The following is an 18,614-nucleotide window of genomic DNA, read 5'->3' as shown; positions in this document are numbered from 1 at the left end:
GTGTCAGGCCTTAAGGTAAGAGGCAAAGCCTGGGGAGAGATAGCATCTCTTCAACCCGAGGCATGGCTGCATAAATGTGTTCCCTGAGCCCCATGACGTTTGAATAGAATGCCGTCTTGGGGCTAAAGGCGCGGGCCAAGAAAGGCTTTGCCCAAGACCTGGATACCTCGGTGTGCAGGTCAGAGAAAAACGGGAGACCCCCTCGTGGAGCCGGGAGCAGAAAGCACTTACTGGATGGACGGACTTTCCGTTCATGGGCTGGCCAAGTGGAACAGATGCAGAGCTGCATGCTTTTATCACGGGGGAAAGAATCCGCTGAAAGACGTGCTTGTGAAGCCTGCGAACGGGAGATGGACCGGGCAGGTGAGGTTTAAGAAAAGGGACAAGCCCATCTCGAAACCCTATGCGAGGTCTATTTGTGAACCTCAGGAACTGGAGCACCGGTCTGCCTCAGCAAGAGCAGGACTAGAACCTTGAGGTCTGAGGGTACCCTCCTCGAAGAGTCCCCACCGTGAGAAGAGCAATCGCACAAACATGAGGGCGCAGTGCTCGCAGTCGACTCCCCTGAGAACCGACTTAGCGTGGTCCATTTCGAGGAAAGCCACAAAAAGGCTGTGTGTTTCCCCTTATTATATATTGAGGGCAGAGAGGAACACAACTGGAAAGTGTACTTAATCTTCTTTGAAACCTTCATATTGGACAAACAAGTGAAATACACACAGAGTGCTTCATGAACAAACAGAAGCTAGTGACCGCTTCACTCCATGTGCATTTTATAGCTTCCTGGTCATGACACTGCACCGTTCATGGGACAGATTACACATGTGATTCAGAGCGTGGACAATGCGGAAGCATTCCCAAAGCGAGTTCCTAAAAGGGAACCAGTTTCACTTTAACTTGTTTTAGGATTTGAACATTAATCCACCTCAGATACTGATGATGATCTGTAAATCATATACATACATGTTCTGCTGTATATAAAATATATTTGGATTAAATGTTGAGATAATTAGATCATTTGGATGGATCTTGATTATCTGCTTTGAGTTGAGATGATTTCACAGTTTTAAGATGTTTTACCGCCATCTACTGAACCTGGTTGTGAGCAAAGATAATAAATATTTCCCAGAAATTCCTTCAAGGGTTCAGGAAAACTGTTTAAAATGTTTCAATTCCAGTTCCTCTGAGGTTTCTTCTCTCTGTGTGATGCTAAATCCATTTATTAATACACGTTCCACCACTATCTCCTCTGCTTCCTGATACTGATCACATCCAACCTCTTTCTGGATATCGTTCCTGTCTATAGTGTACCACTCTTATATCCTAGAGTGTCACCAAAATGTCAATCTCCGTGCCATATTTCAGAAGTCATGTGGTGAAGGAATTTGACATGTGATTGTAGGGTAGCAATGCTGGACTCCTGATTAAATTCATTAAACTTTAACTGCTCACACTGGATAGGAGAATCTGCCAAATGGTGTAAAAGTATTATGTTCATAAGAGCCATGTATTAAAATGATGTAAATTATTTTGTTGAAAATATTCATCCATTGTTGGTGTACAACTAGTTTATTGAATTACTTAAATGTAGTGACCCCATGAGCAATGAAATGAATGTCATCAGGTTCTCCCAGTATACATGTGCACCAGTTCCTGGAAGAACCCTGAGTTTGTTAGAGAACAACCCAGAACATACCAAACATAGAAACAGTGTTCTTAAAAGAGATCATTCAGAGACACAAACCAAGAAGCCATGAGTTAGAAATTTGCTTTAATGCGAAGAATATATAAAAAATCAGTGCAGTTACAGGTGCATGTTTGATATATAAAAAAATTATCTTTGTCCTGTTAGGCATTTTCCTCTATTTGCTTTAAGCAGCATGTTTAGATAATTCATGGTGAGATGCTTTGAATTAGTTGTTTAAGTCGGACGCGGCATTGTATTGTTTATTGCTATGATGATCTGCTTCACCCAGTCCAACTCAGGGTCTGCACAAATCCGAAATCCTTTTTTAGTTGTAATACTGTAGATGAAAAGAAGATAAAAGTCAGGGTAGAGCGGTGAGTCACATGATTTAAATATCTTATAACAGAAGCAAGTTGAAATCGTACATGACTCCAGGAAGTGTACAGTCGAATCTCGTTTCTTCAACAGAGACAACGTTGGCTGTTGGCAAGGATCTTTTGTGGAACTCAAAGCAGCACAAACCTGCACCATTTGCACCTGTGACAAAAACATTTCATTCAGGTTTTTATGATTTCCCGATTCCTGCTGTTGCTCAAGGTCACACTTACTACATGCTACCACTTTACCCTAGAGGTAGAGGTTTTTTAACTAACTTCTTTACGTTTTTTAATACTGGCATAGACATTTCCTAAAAGTTTTAGGTTATATCAAAATCAGAATCAGAAAGAGCTTATTGCTAAGTATGTTTCCCCTTTGGAATTTGTTTTGATGACAGAAGCTTTTTTGATAAATAAATTTTTTTTTTTAATAGAAATATAAAAATAATAAATAAATAAAAAAGTGAAATAAAATAAAAAATATATAATTTCTATTTTTGTTATAAAATAAAATAATTCAGAAAAAAAAGTTATTTTACTAAAGAGACTGATAAACACACACACACACACACACACACACACACACACACACACACACACACACACACACACATTTTTATAATGACTTTTAAAAAACGTTTATAAAACAGTGTTAAAATGAGCTATAAGGTTAATCGCTATATTTAAAATATATCAATAAAAATCTTACTCTCTGTCATGGTGAAGGACAGAAGGCAGGAGAGCCCCAGGAGAACCGGCAGGAGAGAACGACAGAACATGGTTGCTGCTGATGGAGACGATGATGGTTTTGATTTGTTATTGGGAAAATGTTCACTAATAGAGAACAAAATAGATAAGATCTCCACACTGGGGTAATAGCCAATCAGAGGAGGAGGGAGAGTGTGTGGTGTGGTGGGAGGGTTAGAGGGCAGTTTAAAGATGAAAAAATATATATTTTTGACTGAGAAAGGACAAACACCCCCCCCCCCCCCCCCCACACACACACACACAGCCCAAACCTCCGCCACTTCTTGAGCTAGAAGCTGGCTGTGGTTGTCACCTAAAATGATAGCGATCTAACATTTTATATTTGCATGTCCTCCCAGCTGTGCTTAATCACGCGCACAAATAAAAAAGAAAGACATGTAGGCTTCAGTATAAACATGTTCAAACAATACTGAATATAACCTAAAAATTACTTCTACCTTATATCTTTTACATTATACATCATTAGTATGAGTCATAAACATCAGCAAGGTTCATGCAATAGATCACACACTGCTTCTTATCTGCAAGCTGCAAGGTAAAGAGATCTAACAGCTAGAAGGTGTCAGGATGTCCACATGATCCATCCTCATCACAGAACACAAAATAACCATCTAAGGAAACGTAGAAGAAGCTTAACTTCCTGATGTGACTGCCAGAGAAACGTCTATCTCGTACATGTACAGTACATTGAAGAACATTTGAACTATGTGTGGTTCTGAAAACTTTATTGCACAGGATATTACAACAGTCACTAGAACACATATCAAGAGAGGTGGGTGAGCGGTGTTTATCTTCAGAGATTGATCTCATAATTTTCACTACTGATCACACTTATGAAACCTGGTAAACCATCCACCTCCGGCTTCACTTCACACACAAATACTCACACTGGCACTGTAAGTGTATAAATACCTGCTGAATGTGCACTTTTGGAGGGACTACACTGCACATTTCAACAGATACTTTGTGTAAAAATTCAGCTGTGGGTGGAGAATTTACCAGACTGGAGTGGAAAGTTAAAGGAATCCCTGATAATCTTGTTATAAATGTGCCTCCATCCTCTATCACTACTCCACTGATCCCTCCATCCTCTATCACTGCTTCACTGATCCCTCCATCATCTATTACTGCTCCACTGATCCCTCCATCCTCTTTCACTGCTCCACTGATCCCTCCATCCTCTATCACTGCTTCACTGATTCCTCCATCATCTATTACTGCTCCACTGATCCCTCCATCCTCTATCACTGCTTCACTGATTCCTCCATCATCTATTACTGCTCCACTGATCCCTCCATCCTCTATCACTGCTTCACTGATCCCTCCATCATCTATTACTGCTTCACTGATCCCTCCATCCTCTTCACTGCTCCACTGATCCCGCCATCCTCTACCACTGATCCCTCCATCCTCTATTACTGCTTCACTAATCCCTCCATCCTCTTTCACTGCTTCACTGATCCCTTCATCCTCTTCACTGCTCCACTGATACCTCTATCCTCTACCACTGATCCCTCCATCCTCTATTACTGCTCCACTGATCCCTCCATTTATTACATTTGCTCCACTGATCCATTTTGCCATTATTCCCTCACCACCCATTATATAAGGACACAAAAGAAATTTACTCAGGGCCAGAATTTTTCACGGGCTCCCTGAATCCCTGAGATTATTCTTGCCACCTGTTTTGGTTCCTGATCCTGTTCCTGATCCCTGTTCTGCGCTGCCTCCCTAGGTTCAGGTATAGGCCCTGGACTGTTTTTGGTTTGTGTTTTCGATCTGCCTTATATTGCTCCATTTGCCATGCCTGAATTTTGGACAGTTTTTTTCTCTGCTTTTGGTTCTGCTGGCTCTTGGCTTTAGGACTGTTTTTTCGGAATCGAAAAAACTGTTTCATTTCATTAAAAACCATTTTCACCATACTCCTGTTGCATCCTGCATTTCGGTCCTCCTTACAGTCGCATTCCTGACAGAACAATCTGGCCAGGCGTTGCGTTTCTGACAGAATAATCTTGGCAACAATAGACCATTCAGATGCCCAGACCCTGTAGATGCCTCAGCTGCTGATCCCTGCTAAGGACGTTACTTCACTCCCAAACCCCGCTGAGGAAATTTTTCCGATCCCCGCTGAGGATGTTACTTTACTTCTGAGCCGCTGAGGATGCCGAGTCCTGCCGAGGGCACTGCTCCACCTTAAACCTCTGCAGAAGGGGCCGCCCCGCTTCATCGTGTTAAACAGAAAGCCTGGGTGCCAACCAGAGACCTGCCTCTAGGGGCAGCCACAAGGACGCTCTCTCCATGTTTCGTTTGGCCTTTCCCAACTTCCAAGGCATTCTATCTAGTGGTGGTCCGTCTTAAGTTCCACTGTGTCCGGCACTGGCACCCAATATTTCTCATGCCCCAGCTCAAGGACAATCGTGCTGGTCCAGTAGTTGTAAGAGATGTGGTCTAATAGTCGAGGTTTGGGCTGGGCTTTGCCTGGTATGTGCCCAGGATGTTTTTACAGTATAAACAAAACATGCATTTTTCCCATCTGGTTGCAAAGCCCACATTCTGGTGAAATTTAGAGTGCATATTCCAGAGATTTGCATGGTTAAAATCTACAGTGAAAATAACAGTCCGTCAGGGTGTGTGTTCTGCAGTTCGCTTTTGGTCTTTACTTCTGGGCTCCTGAGCAAGGCCCTTAAACCCACAGCTGCTCAGCTGTCTGACCGAGATACATGTCAGTTGCTCTGGAGAAGGGCAGCTGCCAAATGCCATAAATATGAATATGTAAATGTTGAGTTTGTTGTACAGGAAGCAGACATTTGCTATTAGGATAGATAGTAGAGCAGGCTAGGTTTAGCTTTTAGCCTAGGATTAACCCCTGCCCTAGCACACCGCTTTCGATGCCTCCTTCTTTGGCAGCCACAGCGACATTTTAAATGAGCTTTGGTCCAGAGAGGTTGCGGCATTTCTGGATCATGTTCACGCATGACATCTTTTTTGTATGATAGAGATTGAACCTGCATTTGTGGATGAAATGGAGAACCGTGTGCAGTGTTTTCTATTACAGAACTGTTTTAAGTGACGCCGAGGGGCCAAAGATCACAAACATCCAATATTGATTTTGTCCCTTGTGCACAGACATTTGTCAAGATTCTTTAAAGCTTTTGATATTATCAGCTGTAAATGATCAGATATTCTGTTTTACAATTTGATGTTCAGGAACATTATTCTGAAATTGTTCCACTGAGACTCTGCCTCTCTAAGAGGCACTATTTATACCCAATCATCTTACTGACCTTACGGATTCTGAAAACTGGTTTAATCATTTTGCATTTAATGACGTATACAATGAACTGACGCTGAGATGTTTTGGGGGTTAAAACTATTCAGATAAAAGCAGTATAATATATTTTGATCAACATGAACATAAGCAACTGATAATGTAGGAAACAGTAGACACTCGTACATGATTGATTAAAAAAATGTACAAAAGAGTTCGTAATTTGATCGAAGCAACAAAACATGCTTTTAATTATGTGCACAAATGACGACATGATGTGGAGGGTGAACAAGTAGTTTTGAGAATTTCATTTCTGATCTGAGAAACGCTCCAAAGCGACTGAGAAAAACTGATTTGTAGGAGACCAGACAGAATTCACACTTTTACTTATTAGTGTCAGTTTATTTCCTGGTTGTTCTTCCATTTTCAAAAATTGTAATTTTATGTTTCGCTCTGTCTGTCGCCAACTGAATGTTCACAAGATCCACCTTTCACCTGTTTTAGAGAACTGGTTGCGAAATGATTGATCTAATGCCATTCACTGTCCTGTTTTCATCTCAACGATTCGAAACACATTTGACTGGTTTAACCAGCAACTGAGACTCAACAATCAGGTGTACGCACAATAAAACAACTACAGGTGAGTTTAAGTGTCTGCAACAAAAATGGAAAGCAATGTCGGTGTAGGAGGAAGAGAAAGAGTGAAGATGAGAGGGGGAGCCCATGGAAGAAAAGAGAGGGTGATGAAGGAAGGGCAGTAGTAGTGGGATAGACCTGAGGGAGGATGTGGACAAACAAAAAGGTGACCAAATTTATAAGATGTGATTTAAGCAACATTGGTTGACCATGTTGTAAACCATGGGTTGAGATGGAAAGAGTCTGGGTAGAGAGTTCATCCCAACTTCAGCAGATATATGATTGATACAGTAATTCAGACATTTCGACAAGCGAACAGGTAAAAAAACTACTTTTCTCTACTGTCTACAGTACAATGTAGAATACTATATTACCTCCATCAGTACTATTTAATACCATTTACTGTGTAACATGTATTTTGATTGATCCACTTAGGATTGAGGGTCGAGAACGTAGAGGAGGAGGAGGCCAATCTTCACAGAGGAACAAGATCAGAAATATGTTTCGATCAATAATCTAAAATGTCTCAGAGAAATTCAGACACATGTGGAAGTGCTATGGCCAGATCCAACAAGTCAAGAAGCTTAATGTCATTTAAACCGTATATATCAGACGCAGTACACAGTGACATGAAACAACGTTCCTCCAGAACCCTGGTGCTCCATAAAACAACATAAAACTACATAACAGAAACACAGAGTTCAGGACTAGTAAGTGTCCTCGCCACAGAAAGTGCATCGTGTGCAACCTGGTGCAAACAGTGCAAGACCACACAAGACAGTGTAGGACAAATACACAAAACACAAAATAGCGCCACCTGTAAACCTCCTGTGTATTACACACTGCGGTGTGAAAAAGAGATCTGAGTACAGTGTAAAAATTGGGTTAAATTATTGTAAAGTTTTCAATGAAATGTTTCATTTTGCAAAAGAACTGAGATGTTCTGCTATTCATGTGTGTGTGTGGGGGGATGTGTGAAATGAGCCTTGTTTTTAAAATAGTGCATAAGCAGTCACACAAAGCTCTATGTTAGATTTCTGTGTCTAATGTAGAGATGTGTGTTTAGATAAGTGTGAGGCTGAGAATATGCTAATTGTTGTGCATATCTGAGCTGAGGTTTTGCTTCTCCAGTATAAGGTTTCACTGTGTGTTATTTTTATTTTAGCATGTACAAAATAAAAAAACTGTAATACTGAGGAACAGAATCACATTGTATGAATTGTTTATGTTCCATACGACTTTCATTTCATTTTGCAAAAGAACTGAGATGTTCTGCTATTCGTGTGTGTGAATTGTGTGTAGAGTTCAGTCAAAAATCATCTTTCAGATCCCTACACCTCATCATCACTTAAACCCCAATATCACTTTGTGTAAAAGACTTGAAAACAATGACAACACAATGACAATAATGTGTAACAAAAATGCTGTTTATTTGGGCAGAAGATCAGATAAATCAGTGAGTGCAGCTGAAAAAAAACCTTTGTTCTGTTACATTCAAGAAGATCAAATTATAAAAACATGTTAATGAAATGAAGCGTTCTGCAACTCAAAGTGAATTCGTGGAAGATGAAGGGATGCTCTCAGGCCTGTTTGTTCGGTTTTTTGGTCTCAATGATCGTCTTCACCCAATCCACCTCGGGGTCCACACACATCCGGAATCCCTTTTTTGTAGTAAAACTGCAAAGGAAAGAAGATATGGATCAGTATTGAAGTGAAATCATGTCTCTATTGACACTGAATTATATATTTAAATCAAATTGTAATCATAAATCATACATGACTCCAACAAGTGTACAGTCGGATCTCGTTTCTTCAACAGTGACAATGTTCGCTGCAGGAATTGGTCTTTTGTGGAACTCAAAACAGCACAGATCTGCTCCACTCGCAGCTGTGACAAAACATTTCATTCACACTAAAGGTTAAAGTTCATATAAAAGTTACAGGTCATTTTGAATGAGCTGAGTGAATATCTGAAATCATTAGTGGTTCCATCAGTAAGTGATAGACTTTACTTTAGAGACTTATAGACTTTACTTTCTTACACTATATAAATAAGACAGACAAACACAAAAACACAAACAGACACAATATTTTTCTGCAAATGCAGAACTGTAAAAAAAAAAAAGAGAGAAAAAAGTCTTACATTGTGCCATAGTGAAGGACTGAAGGCAGGAGAGCCCCAGGAGAACCAGCAGGAGAGAACAGGAGGACATGGCTGCTGATGATGGAGATGATAATCGTTGTGATGTGGGATAGATCTGAGCTTGAAAAGCTGAGGTTTATAAAGCCATCAGAGAAGGAAGAGAAGGAGGAGTGAGTGGACAGAGGGGAGGGGAGAAGGGACTTAGACTGAGAACGAGTAGACAGAAAACAAGCAACACGTCTTCCACAAGAACCTGTCTGTGGTTTTCAGCTGAATGCAGAAATCATTATGTTGCACTTTCTAGGTGAAGAACACAACGTTTTAATCGCACACATAAAATAAATACACTGTATTGGATTATTGTTATAATGTTATAATATGGGATTCATTTTGAATCCTTAGTTCTTTTAAAGGTTTCGTCCTCATACATTATTTGACCAAAACTATTGGAAACCTGATGTTTCCAGCCATATGATCTTCTTCCCCAAACTGTTTGCAAAAAAGTTGGGGACCCACAATTGTTTCGGACGTCTTTGGAGTCACTATCATGAAATTCACGCAAACTTTTTCCAGCATGACATGAGCATGCACAAAGCCAGCTCCATAAAACATGGGCTGGAGTGAAAGATGGTCATTATCTTCGGTTGTCCACAAACTTTTGACATTTTACATCCAAATAAATAATGGATTTAGGAAAATAATGCTTAAATCACCTTTGTAGATACAAAGAAGTTATAAAGCGTTATGATATAGTGAAGTTTAGTGCTTTTACAAACCCGATTACAAAAAAGTTGGGACACTGTACAAATTGTGAATAAAAACAGAATGCAATAATGTGGAAGTTTCAAATTTCAATATATTATTCAGAATACAACATAGACGACATATCAAATGTTTAAACTGAAAATGTATCATTTCAGGGGGAAAAATACGTTGATTTTGAATTTCATGGCATCAACACATCTCAAAAAAGTTGGGACAAGGCCATGTCTCCACTGTGTGGCGTCCTCTCTTCTTTTTATAACAGTCTGTACATGTCTGGGGACTGAGGAGACAAGTTGCTCAAGTTAAGGAATAGGAATGTCCTCCCATTCTTGTCTAATACAGGCTTCTAGTTGCTCAACTGTCTCAGGTCTTCTTTATCGCATCTTCCTCTTTATGATGTGCCACATCTTTTCTACAGTGTTTTGACAGTAACTAATACTGTAACGTGCTACTTTTAAAAATAAAGTAACTCCGTTACCGTTACCGTATGGTGCGTTACCCGTTACTTTTTTAAATGAATTAATTTGGGCTGAACTGTAGACTACAGTCTAACCTGTTTACAGCAGCGATGCATTTTAGGATTGGAGGATAAACACCACTGTAAACATGAAGAAGACGCGCTCTGGGCGTGTCTCAGTTTATTCAGGTCTGTGCGGCAGTAATGGCGAGTTGAGGCGAGAGCAAGACGAGTTTCTCAAAGTGGAAATATGCTCATTATTTCACTTTAGTTGAGCATAAAGACAAAAACTTTTAAGTCAAATGTAATCTGTGTGTTTCTGGTTCGAAGCTCGTATCTACTGCGATAAACAGCAACTCCAATCTGTTGAAGCTCCTCCAGGACCTCCATGCCTGAGGAGCTAGAAGCTATGCGCTAACCCGGTGTTCTGTTCTACATTGTTGATAGTTTTCATACTTCAGCTGTAAAGGGGAACATGTTTAAGAGCTCAACACAACAGCAGAAGCCACTTTAGTGTTTGATTGTGAATCTATTATTCAGCTTGTTTTGTTCTTTATTTCAGAAATCCTTGTGATATATTCAGTTTGTGCTGCTCTGACTTTAATAAAATAGTGTTTAAAAAATACTTTGTGTTGAAGTCAGTTTTGTGTTTGTAGACCATAACACATAAAAGGGCATTAATGGGAACATTAAAGAAGGTTCTTTAAAAAAGTAACTAAAAAGTTACTTTTAACAGTAACGCATTACTTTTTGGTGTAAATAATCAACAAAGTAACGGAGTTACTTTTTGAATGAAGTAACGAATAAACTTAACTAGTTACTATTTTTTAGTAACGAGCACAACACTGGTTTTCTATGGGTGAAAGATCTGGACTGCAGACTGGCCATTTCAGTACCCAGATCCTTCTTCTATGCAGCCATGATGTTGTAACTGATGCAGTATGTGTTCTGGCATTGTCATGTTGGAAAATGCAAGATCTTCCCTGAAAGAGACGACGTCTGGATGGGAGCATATGTTGTTCTAGAACTTGGATATACCTTTCAGCATTGATGATGCCTTTCCAGATGTGTAAGCTGCCCATGCCACACGCACTCATGCAACCCTATACCATCAGAGATGCAGGCTTCTGAACTGAGCGCTGATAACAACTTGGGTGGTCCTTATCCTCTTTAGTCCAGATGACATGGGGTCCCAGTTTTCCCAAAAGAATTTCAAATTTTGATTCGTCTGACCACAGAACAGTTTTCCACTTTGCCACAGTCCATTTTAAATGAGCCTTGGCCCAGAGAAAACGCCTGCACTTCTGGATCATGTTTAGATATGGCTTTATTTTTGACCTATAGAGTTTTAGCCGGCGACGGTGAAAGGCACGGTGGCTTGTGTTCACCGTCAATGTTTTCTGGAAGTATTCCTGAGCCCATGTTGTGATTTCCATTACAGTAGCATTCCTGTATGTGATGCAGTGGCGTCTAAGGGCCTGAAGATCACGGGCATCCAGTTTGGTTTTCAGGCTTTCACCCTTATGCACAGAGATTGTTCCAGATTCCCTAAATCTTTGGATGATATTATGCACTGTAGATGATGAGAACTTCAATCTCTTTGTAATTTTTCTCTGAGAAACTCCTTTCTGATGTTGCTCCACTATTTTTCACCGCAGCATTGGGGGAACTGGTGATCCTCTGCCCATCTTGACTTCTGAGAGACACTGACACTTAATCATGCACTCAATCATGTTGCCAATTGACCTAATAAGTTGCAAATTGGTCCTCCAGCTGTTCCTTATATGTACATTTAACTTTACCGGCCTCTTATTGCTGCCTGTACCAACTTTTTTTGGAATGTGTAGCTCTCATGAAATCCAAAATGAGCCTATATTTGGCATGACATTTCAAAATGTCTCACTTTCAACATTTGATATGTTATCTATATTCTATTGTGAATAAAATATAAGTTTATGAGATTTGTAAATGATTGCATTACTTTTTAATTTACAATTTGTTCAGTGTCCCAATTTTTTTTTAATCGGGTTTGTAAATCTGTTCCTTATAATTGTAAAAAGTTTATCTCTAATGAGTGATCCAGTGGTGACTGTGGTAATGAAAAAAAAAACCTGACACTTCATGGGGAAGAAACCTTGAGAGGAACCAGACTCCAAAGGGATCTTCATCCTCATCACTGAATGTCCCTTCATTACAGTACAGTTAAATACAGAACTGTTCATGGTCCTGAAACATCGTAGCAAAATGTCGATATTAATTCCAGTCAAAATCCATCTTTAAAGTTCTTGAGTTGCTCAGTAACTTTATGGATCTTTAGGCTTTAGACGTAGAACCATCCTCACACAGAGTGGTCTCCGATTTAAGAGAACTACATCCAGAACTAGGTAGAAGTAGTTTGATGTATCAGGCAGATCCGAAAAGGAGAAAAGGACAAAAACACTGGTCACTGATACCCCAGAAACATGTTTAAACATATAGTCTATCTGAACTAAACAAACTGGGTCGAGTCAGGGAAGGGGGAGCTCAGTGGTTGAGATGTTGGTGTTCTGGGCCCTTCAGCAGTTGTAAGAATGAGCTTATGTCTACACTACTCGAAAATGTTCCACACGCATCCAACACTTTTGTTTAAAGTTGTTTCCCAAAAATACACATTGAAACGTTTAAAAATGCTCACGTCATTGTCCTGCGCATCAGCAAAACATAAGATGTTTCGACTGCATCATTTCCGCCCGCCGCTTATTTTCTTTACAGCTCTTAGAAACAACGCGGCAGCAACTAAAAATGAGTCATCGGTTTCTAAAGCCTCCGTTTTCACACACGGTCAAATTTATCCACTTTGAAGTGGACAAAAGGCCAAAACTGAGACAAAAATATTGATTATTTTTTACATTTTTTTTTTATTTATTTTTTTTAACAAAAACCTGGACAAGTCAAGTCATGAAACTTTTATTGTAATTTAAACCGTATATATCAGACGCAGTACACAGTGACATGAAACAACGTTCCTCCAGAACCCTGGTGCTCCATTTAACAACATAAATCTACATAACAGAAATACAGAGTTCAGGACTAGTAAGTGTCCTCGCCACAGAAAGTGCATCGTGTGCAACCTGGTGCAAACAGTGCAAGACCACACAATACAACGTAGGACAAATACACAAAACACAAAATAGCACCAACAGTTAACCTGCTGTAAATTACACAGTGTGGTGTGTAAAAGAGAACTGAGTACAGGAGGGAACATTGTAATTAAACAAAATGAAACAAAATAGTTTGTGCGAAACAGCATGTAAAACAGTTTGTATTAATGAGGTAATATAATATGGAAATCCAACAGATCCAAAAGCAATGATTTTGTAAATGTTTTTGTTCATGAACTATATTGTATTTGGAATGTTCTGATTTTCAATTCAGATTTTCAACCCTAAAAAATGAGTGGATGAACTCACTGGTTTAGAAATGTGGAGAGAAATCAATATTTTTCTAAGGATGCAGTGATGGTCTTGTGTTTACTGTTTGCTCAATATATTCATGTTCCTTACAGTATCTGTGACAAAAATCAAACCCAGTTGACATCATCATATCAAATTAGAAATGTTTACGTGTGTAAGATTGTGAACAGCAGTGTGTAAATAAATCAAAAGGAATCTTATTGTATGAACCTTGTGTGTTCCATACGGTGTAAACATTGGGTTAAATTATTGTAAAGTTTTCAATGAAATGTTTCATTTTGCAAAAGAACTGAGATGTTCTGCTATTCATGTGTGTGTGTAAATTGTGTGTAACGTTCAGGCAAAATAATCATTGTTGTTAAAATTGTGTTTAAACAAAAACAAAAAAAACGGTATTACTGACACCACAATGTCTTTCAGATCCCTACACCTCATCATCACTTAAACCCCAAAATCACTTTGTGTAAAAGACTTGAAAACAATGACAACACAATGACAATAAGGTGTAACAAAAATGCTGTTTATTTGGGCAGAAGATCAGATAAATCAGTGAGTGCAGCTGAAAAAAAACCTTTGTTCTGTTACATTCAAGAAGATCAAATTATAAAAACATGTTAATGAAATGAAGCGTTCTGCAACTCAAAGTGAATTCGTGGAAGATGAAGGGATGCTCTCAGGCCTGTTTGTTCGGTTTTTTGGTCTCAATGATCGTCTTCACCCAATCCACCTCGGGGTCCACACACATCCGGAATCCCTTTTTTGTAGTAAAACTGCAAAGGAAAGAAGATATGGATCAGTATTGAAGTGAAATCATGTCTCTATTGACACTGAATTATATATTTAAATCAAATTGTAATCATAAATCATACATGACTCCAACAAGTGTACAGTCGGATCTCGTTTCTTCAACAGTGACAATGTTCGCTGCAGGAATTGGTCTTTTGTGGAACTCAAAACAGCACAGATCTGCTCCACTCGCAGCTGTGACAAAACATTTCATTCACACTAAAGGTTAAAGTTCATATAAAAGTTACAGGTCATTTTGAATGAGCTGAGTGAATATCTGAAATCATTAGTGGTTCCATCAGAAAGTGATAGACTTTACTTTCTTATATAAATCACAGATTATTTCTGCCAATTTAATAACTGTAAATCAAATGACTGATAAACCAAGTATAAAAAAGTATGTTATAAATACATTAATTTAATTGGCTCTTCAAAAAAAAAAATAATAATAATAAAAACAGAAAAGTCTTACATTGTGCCATAGTGAAGGACTGTAGGGAGAGGAGCCCCAGGAGAACCAGCAGGAGAGAACAGGAGGACATGGCTGCTGATGATGGAGATGATAATCGTTGAGATGTGGGATAGATCTGAGCTTGAAAAGCTGAGGTTTATAAAGCCATCAGAGAAGGAAGAGAAGGAGGAGTGAGTGGACAGAGGGGAGGGGAGAAGGGACTGGGACTGAAAACGAGTAGACAGAAAACAAGCAACACGTCTTCCACAAGAACCTGTCTGTGGTTTTCAGCTGAATGCAGAAATCATTATGTTGCACTTTCTAGATGAAAAACACAACGTTTTCATCGCACACATAAACAAAATAAATACACTGTATTGGATTATTATCATAATGTTATAATATGGGATTCATTTTGCATCCTTGGGCCCTCTAAAGGTTTCGTCCTCATACATTATTTGACCAAAACTATTGGAAACCTGATGTTTCCAGCCATATGATCTTCTTCCCCAAACTGTTTGCAAAAAAGATGGGGACCTACAATTGTTTTCGGACGTCGTTGGAGTCACTATCATGAAATTCACCCAAACTTTTTCCACCATGACATGAGCATGCACAAAGCCAGCTCCATAGATGGTCATTATCGTCAGTTGTGCACAAACCTTTGACATTTTACATCCAATTATATAATGGATTTAAGCAAATAATGCTAAAGCACCTTTCTAGATATAAAGCAGTTATAAAGTTTTATAATAGAGTGAAGTTTAGTGCTTATAAATCTGTTCCTTATAATTGTAAGTTTATCTCGAATGAGTGATCCATTGGTGACTGTGGTGATGGAAAAAACCCTGACACTTCATGGGGAAGAAACCTTGAGAGGAACCAGAATCCAAAGGGATCTTCATCCTCATCACTGAATGTCCCTTCATAACAGTACAGTTAAATACAGAACTGTTCATGGTCCTGAAACATCGTAGCAAAATGTTGATATTGCTCAGATCCTAATGGATCCTAATGGATCTTAAGGATTTAGACGTGGACCCATCCTCACACAGAGTGGTCTCCAATTAAAGAAAACGCCACCCAGAAGTAGGTAGACGTATTTTGATGTACCAGGAAGATCCAAAGAGGAGAAAAGGACAGAAACATTGGTCACTGATACCCCAGGAACATGTATAAACATATAGTCTATCTGAACTAAACAAACAAGAAATGAGACGAGAAAGGCAAGAAATCCAGCCGATTAAAATAAATCCAAACTTTTTTATAAATAACCCTGTAGACAGCAGTGTAATTATAACATACAATCAATTAAAACATTTTACTCCTATTCAAGAGAATAACTTCATTTTATTAATTTCATCAACCTGCATTCTCGATCCCTCACCTTCAAGTTTCCTCAAACAGATCATTCCAGAGGGAATTGAACCTGTTTTAAAAATAATAAACTCTTCCATCAGCACTGGTTTTGTACCTAAATCGTTCAAACTGCAGTTATCAACCCCCTAATTAAGAAACTTGACCATCACCATGTCAGCTGTCCAACTACAGTCCAATATCAAACCTCCCCTTTATCTCCAAGATTCTAGAAAAGGTTGTAGCACAGCAGTTCTGCTCACATCTATTAATGAATAACATTTTTTAAATGAATCAGTCAGGATTTCAGCCTCATCATAGCACAGAGACGGCGCTAGTTAAGGTGGTAAATGACCTGTTATTGGCCTCTGAGCAGGGGTTCGTCTCTTTACTTGTTTTGCTCGACCTCAGTGCAGCTTTTGACACCATGGATCATAATCTCCTGCTTGCTAGACTTGATCCAAGATGGCGGCGCGGCAGTAGCAGTGGCCTCTCCGGGTCCAAAAATGGTGCTTTCACCATATTTAGCTCGACCTTTCACAATACATGGACACCAGAGTCAGCTGTGTTCATGTGTACGACCACCAGACACTGCTACGGTACAGGCATCCTGCAACCTACAATCTGCATGATTATGTCACCAATAACCTTCACGACCTCGGCTTGCTGCGACCTCCACCACAAAGAACAGGCCCCCAGCCCTCGGTGTCACGTGATGCCGGTGGCCTGGAGAGGGGATGTCTGAAGCACTGCTCGAGGACACGGAAGCATGGCAATCGGGCGGGTGTCTGTGCTAGGCTAAATGCTAACCCTAGCCGGCCGGCTCTCCCGTCCATTTTTCTTCTGCTCCCTGGACAAAAAAACTGGATTACATCCGACTCCAGTGAACCACAAGGCGAGAGTTTAGAGACTGTTGCGACTTTGTTTTCACGGAGACGTGGCTCACTCCCGGTGGTGGCATGTGTGTTTATATCAACATGGAATGGTCAGACCATTTTATTTACCATGGGAATTCACCACTGTTTACATTGTCGGAGTGTACATTCCTCCCAGCGCTAATGCTAAGGAGGCACTAAGTGAACTCTACGGCGCTATTAGTGACCTGCAGAATACTCACCCTGACGGATTGTTTATAATCGCCAGAGATTTCAACCATGTGAATCTCAGGACTGTGCTTCCTAAACTCCATCAGCATGTGGACTTCGCAAAGAGAGGGGCGAACACGCTGGATCTTGTTTACACAAACATCCCCGGCCTGTATCGTGCGGAGCCCCGCCCCATCTTGGATACTCAGACCACAGCTCTGTTATGTTAATTCCAGCAAACAGACTGCTCATCCGACGCTCTAAACCGGTTCTGAAACAGGTGAAAACCTGGCCAGAAGGAGCTACTTCTGCTCTTCAGGACTGTTTTGAGTGCACTGACTGGGACATATTTAGAGAGGCTGCAACCAACGGCGATTCCATCAACTTTAAGGAGTACACATAATCAGTGACCAGCTACATAAGCAAGTGCATTGTGAACATCTCCAAGACCATCACTACACGCTCCAACCAGAAGCCGTGGATGACTGCAAATGTGCGTGTGCTGTTGAAACAAAGAGACTCTGCCTTCAGAACAGGGGACAAGGCGGGCTTAAAAACAGCAAGGGCCAAACTGTCCCGTGCCATCAGAGAGGTGAAGTGCGCACACGCGAAGAAAATTTGACCACGACCACTTCCAGGACAGCGGAGACACCCGGCGAATGTGGCAGGGCATCCAGGCGATCACGAATTACAAGACAACATCACCTGCTTGTGACCATGACGCCTCCATCCCAGATGCGCTGAACGACTTCTACGCCCGGTTTGAGGCACAGAACAACGTGAAGGCAAGAAAGACCACCCCTCCTCCCACTGACCAGGTGCTCTGTCTAACCACAGCTGAAGTGAGGAAAACTCTATGCAGAGGTAACCCACGGAAGTCTGCTGGACCTGACAACATTCCTGGCAGAGTGCTCAGGGAATGTTCAGAACAGATAGCAGATGTCTTCACTGACATCTTCAACATCTCCCTGAGCAGCAATGTTGTTACTCAGTGCCTCAAGACAATGACCATTGTTCCCAGCTCAGCATTCAACACAATCATTCCTCAGCACCAGATCGAGAAGTTGAGCCTACTGGGCCTGAACACTTCCCTCTGTAACTGGATCCTGGACTTCCTGACTGGGAGACCTCAGTCAGTCCAGCACTTTTCTCCAGCACCACCACACTGAGCACTGGGGCCCCTCAGGGCTGTGTGCTCAGCCCACTGCTGTTGGGCTGAGCACTGTACAATGTACAGCTCCAACCACATCGTCAAGTTTGCCGATGACACGACCATGGTGGGTCTAATCATGCGGTGCAGGACCAGAGCCAGGAAGATTATGAAGGACCTCAGCCATCCCAACAAAGGACTCTTTTCTCTGTTGCGTTCAGGAAAACAGAGAG

At 40.5% G+C, this 18,614-nt stretch overlaps 1 protein-coding gene and 1 long non-coding RNA gene across 2 annotated transcripts; both read right to left on the bottom strand.

Moving 5' to 3' along the window:
- Positions 1-1,754: 1,754 nt before the first annotated feature.
- Positions 1,755-9,039, bottom strand: LOC310725920 (C-C motif chemokine 3-like). The gene is made up of 3 exons (XM_083541077.1): positions 8,880-9,039; positions 8,513-8,624; positions 1,755-2,024 (listed from the first exon to the last, which is right to left on the bottom strand). The coding sequence occupies exons 1-3, from the start codon at positions 8,947-8,949 to the stop codon at positions 1,922-1,924; spliced, it is 285 nt and encodes a 94-aa protein (XP_083397203.1). The 5' UTR covers positions 8,950-9,039; the 3' UTR covers positions 1,755-1,921.
- A 5,018-nt stretch (positions 9,040-14,057) lies between these two features.
- LOC310725928 lies at positions 14,058-14,927 on the bottom strand. The gene is made up of 3 exons (XR_014533560.1): positions 14,812-14,927; positions 14,423-14,534; positions 14,058-14,323 (listed from the first exon to the last, which is right to left on the bottom strand). It is a non-coding gene; the product is annotated as an uncharacterized lncRNA (long non-coding RNA).
- Between the last annotated feature and the right edge of the window lie 3,687 nt (positions 14,928-18,614).

Source organism: Silurus aristotelis, assembly GCF_946808225.1.
Source record: "Silurus aristotelis genome assembly, chromosome: 5".
Classification (NCBI taxonomy): domain Eukaryota; kingdom Metazoa; phylum Chordata; class Actinopteri; order Siluriformes; family Siluridae; genus Silurus; species Silurus aristotelis.
The sequence above is the reverse complement of the archived record's forward strand: the minus strand, read 5'-3'. Positions and strand labels throughout refer to the sequence as shown.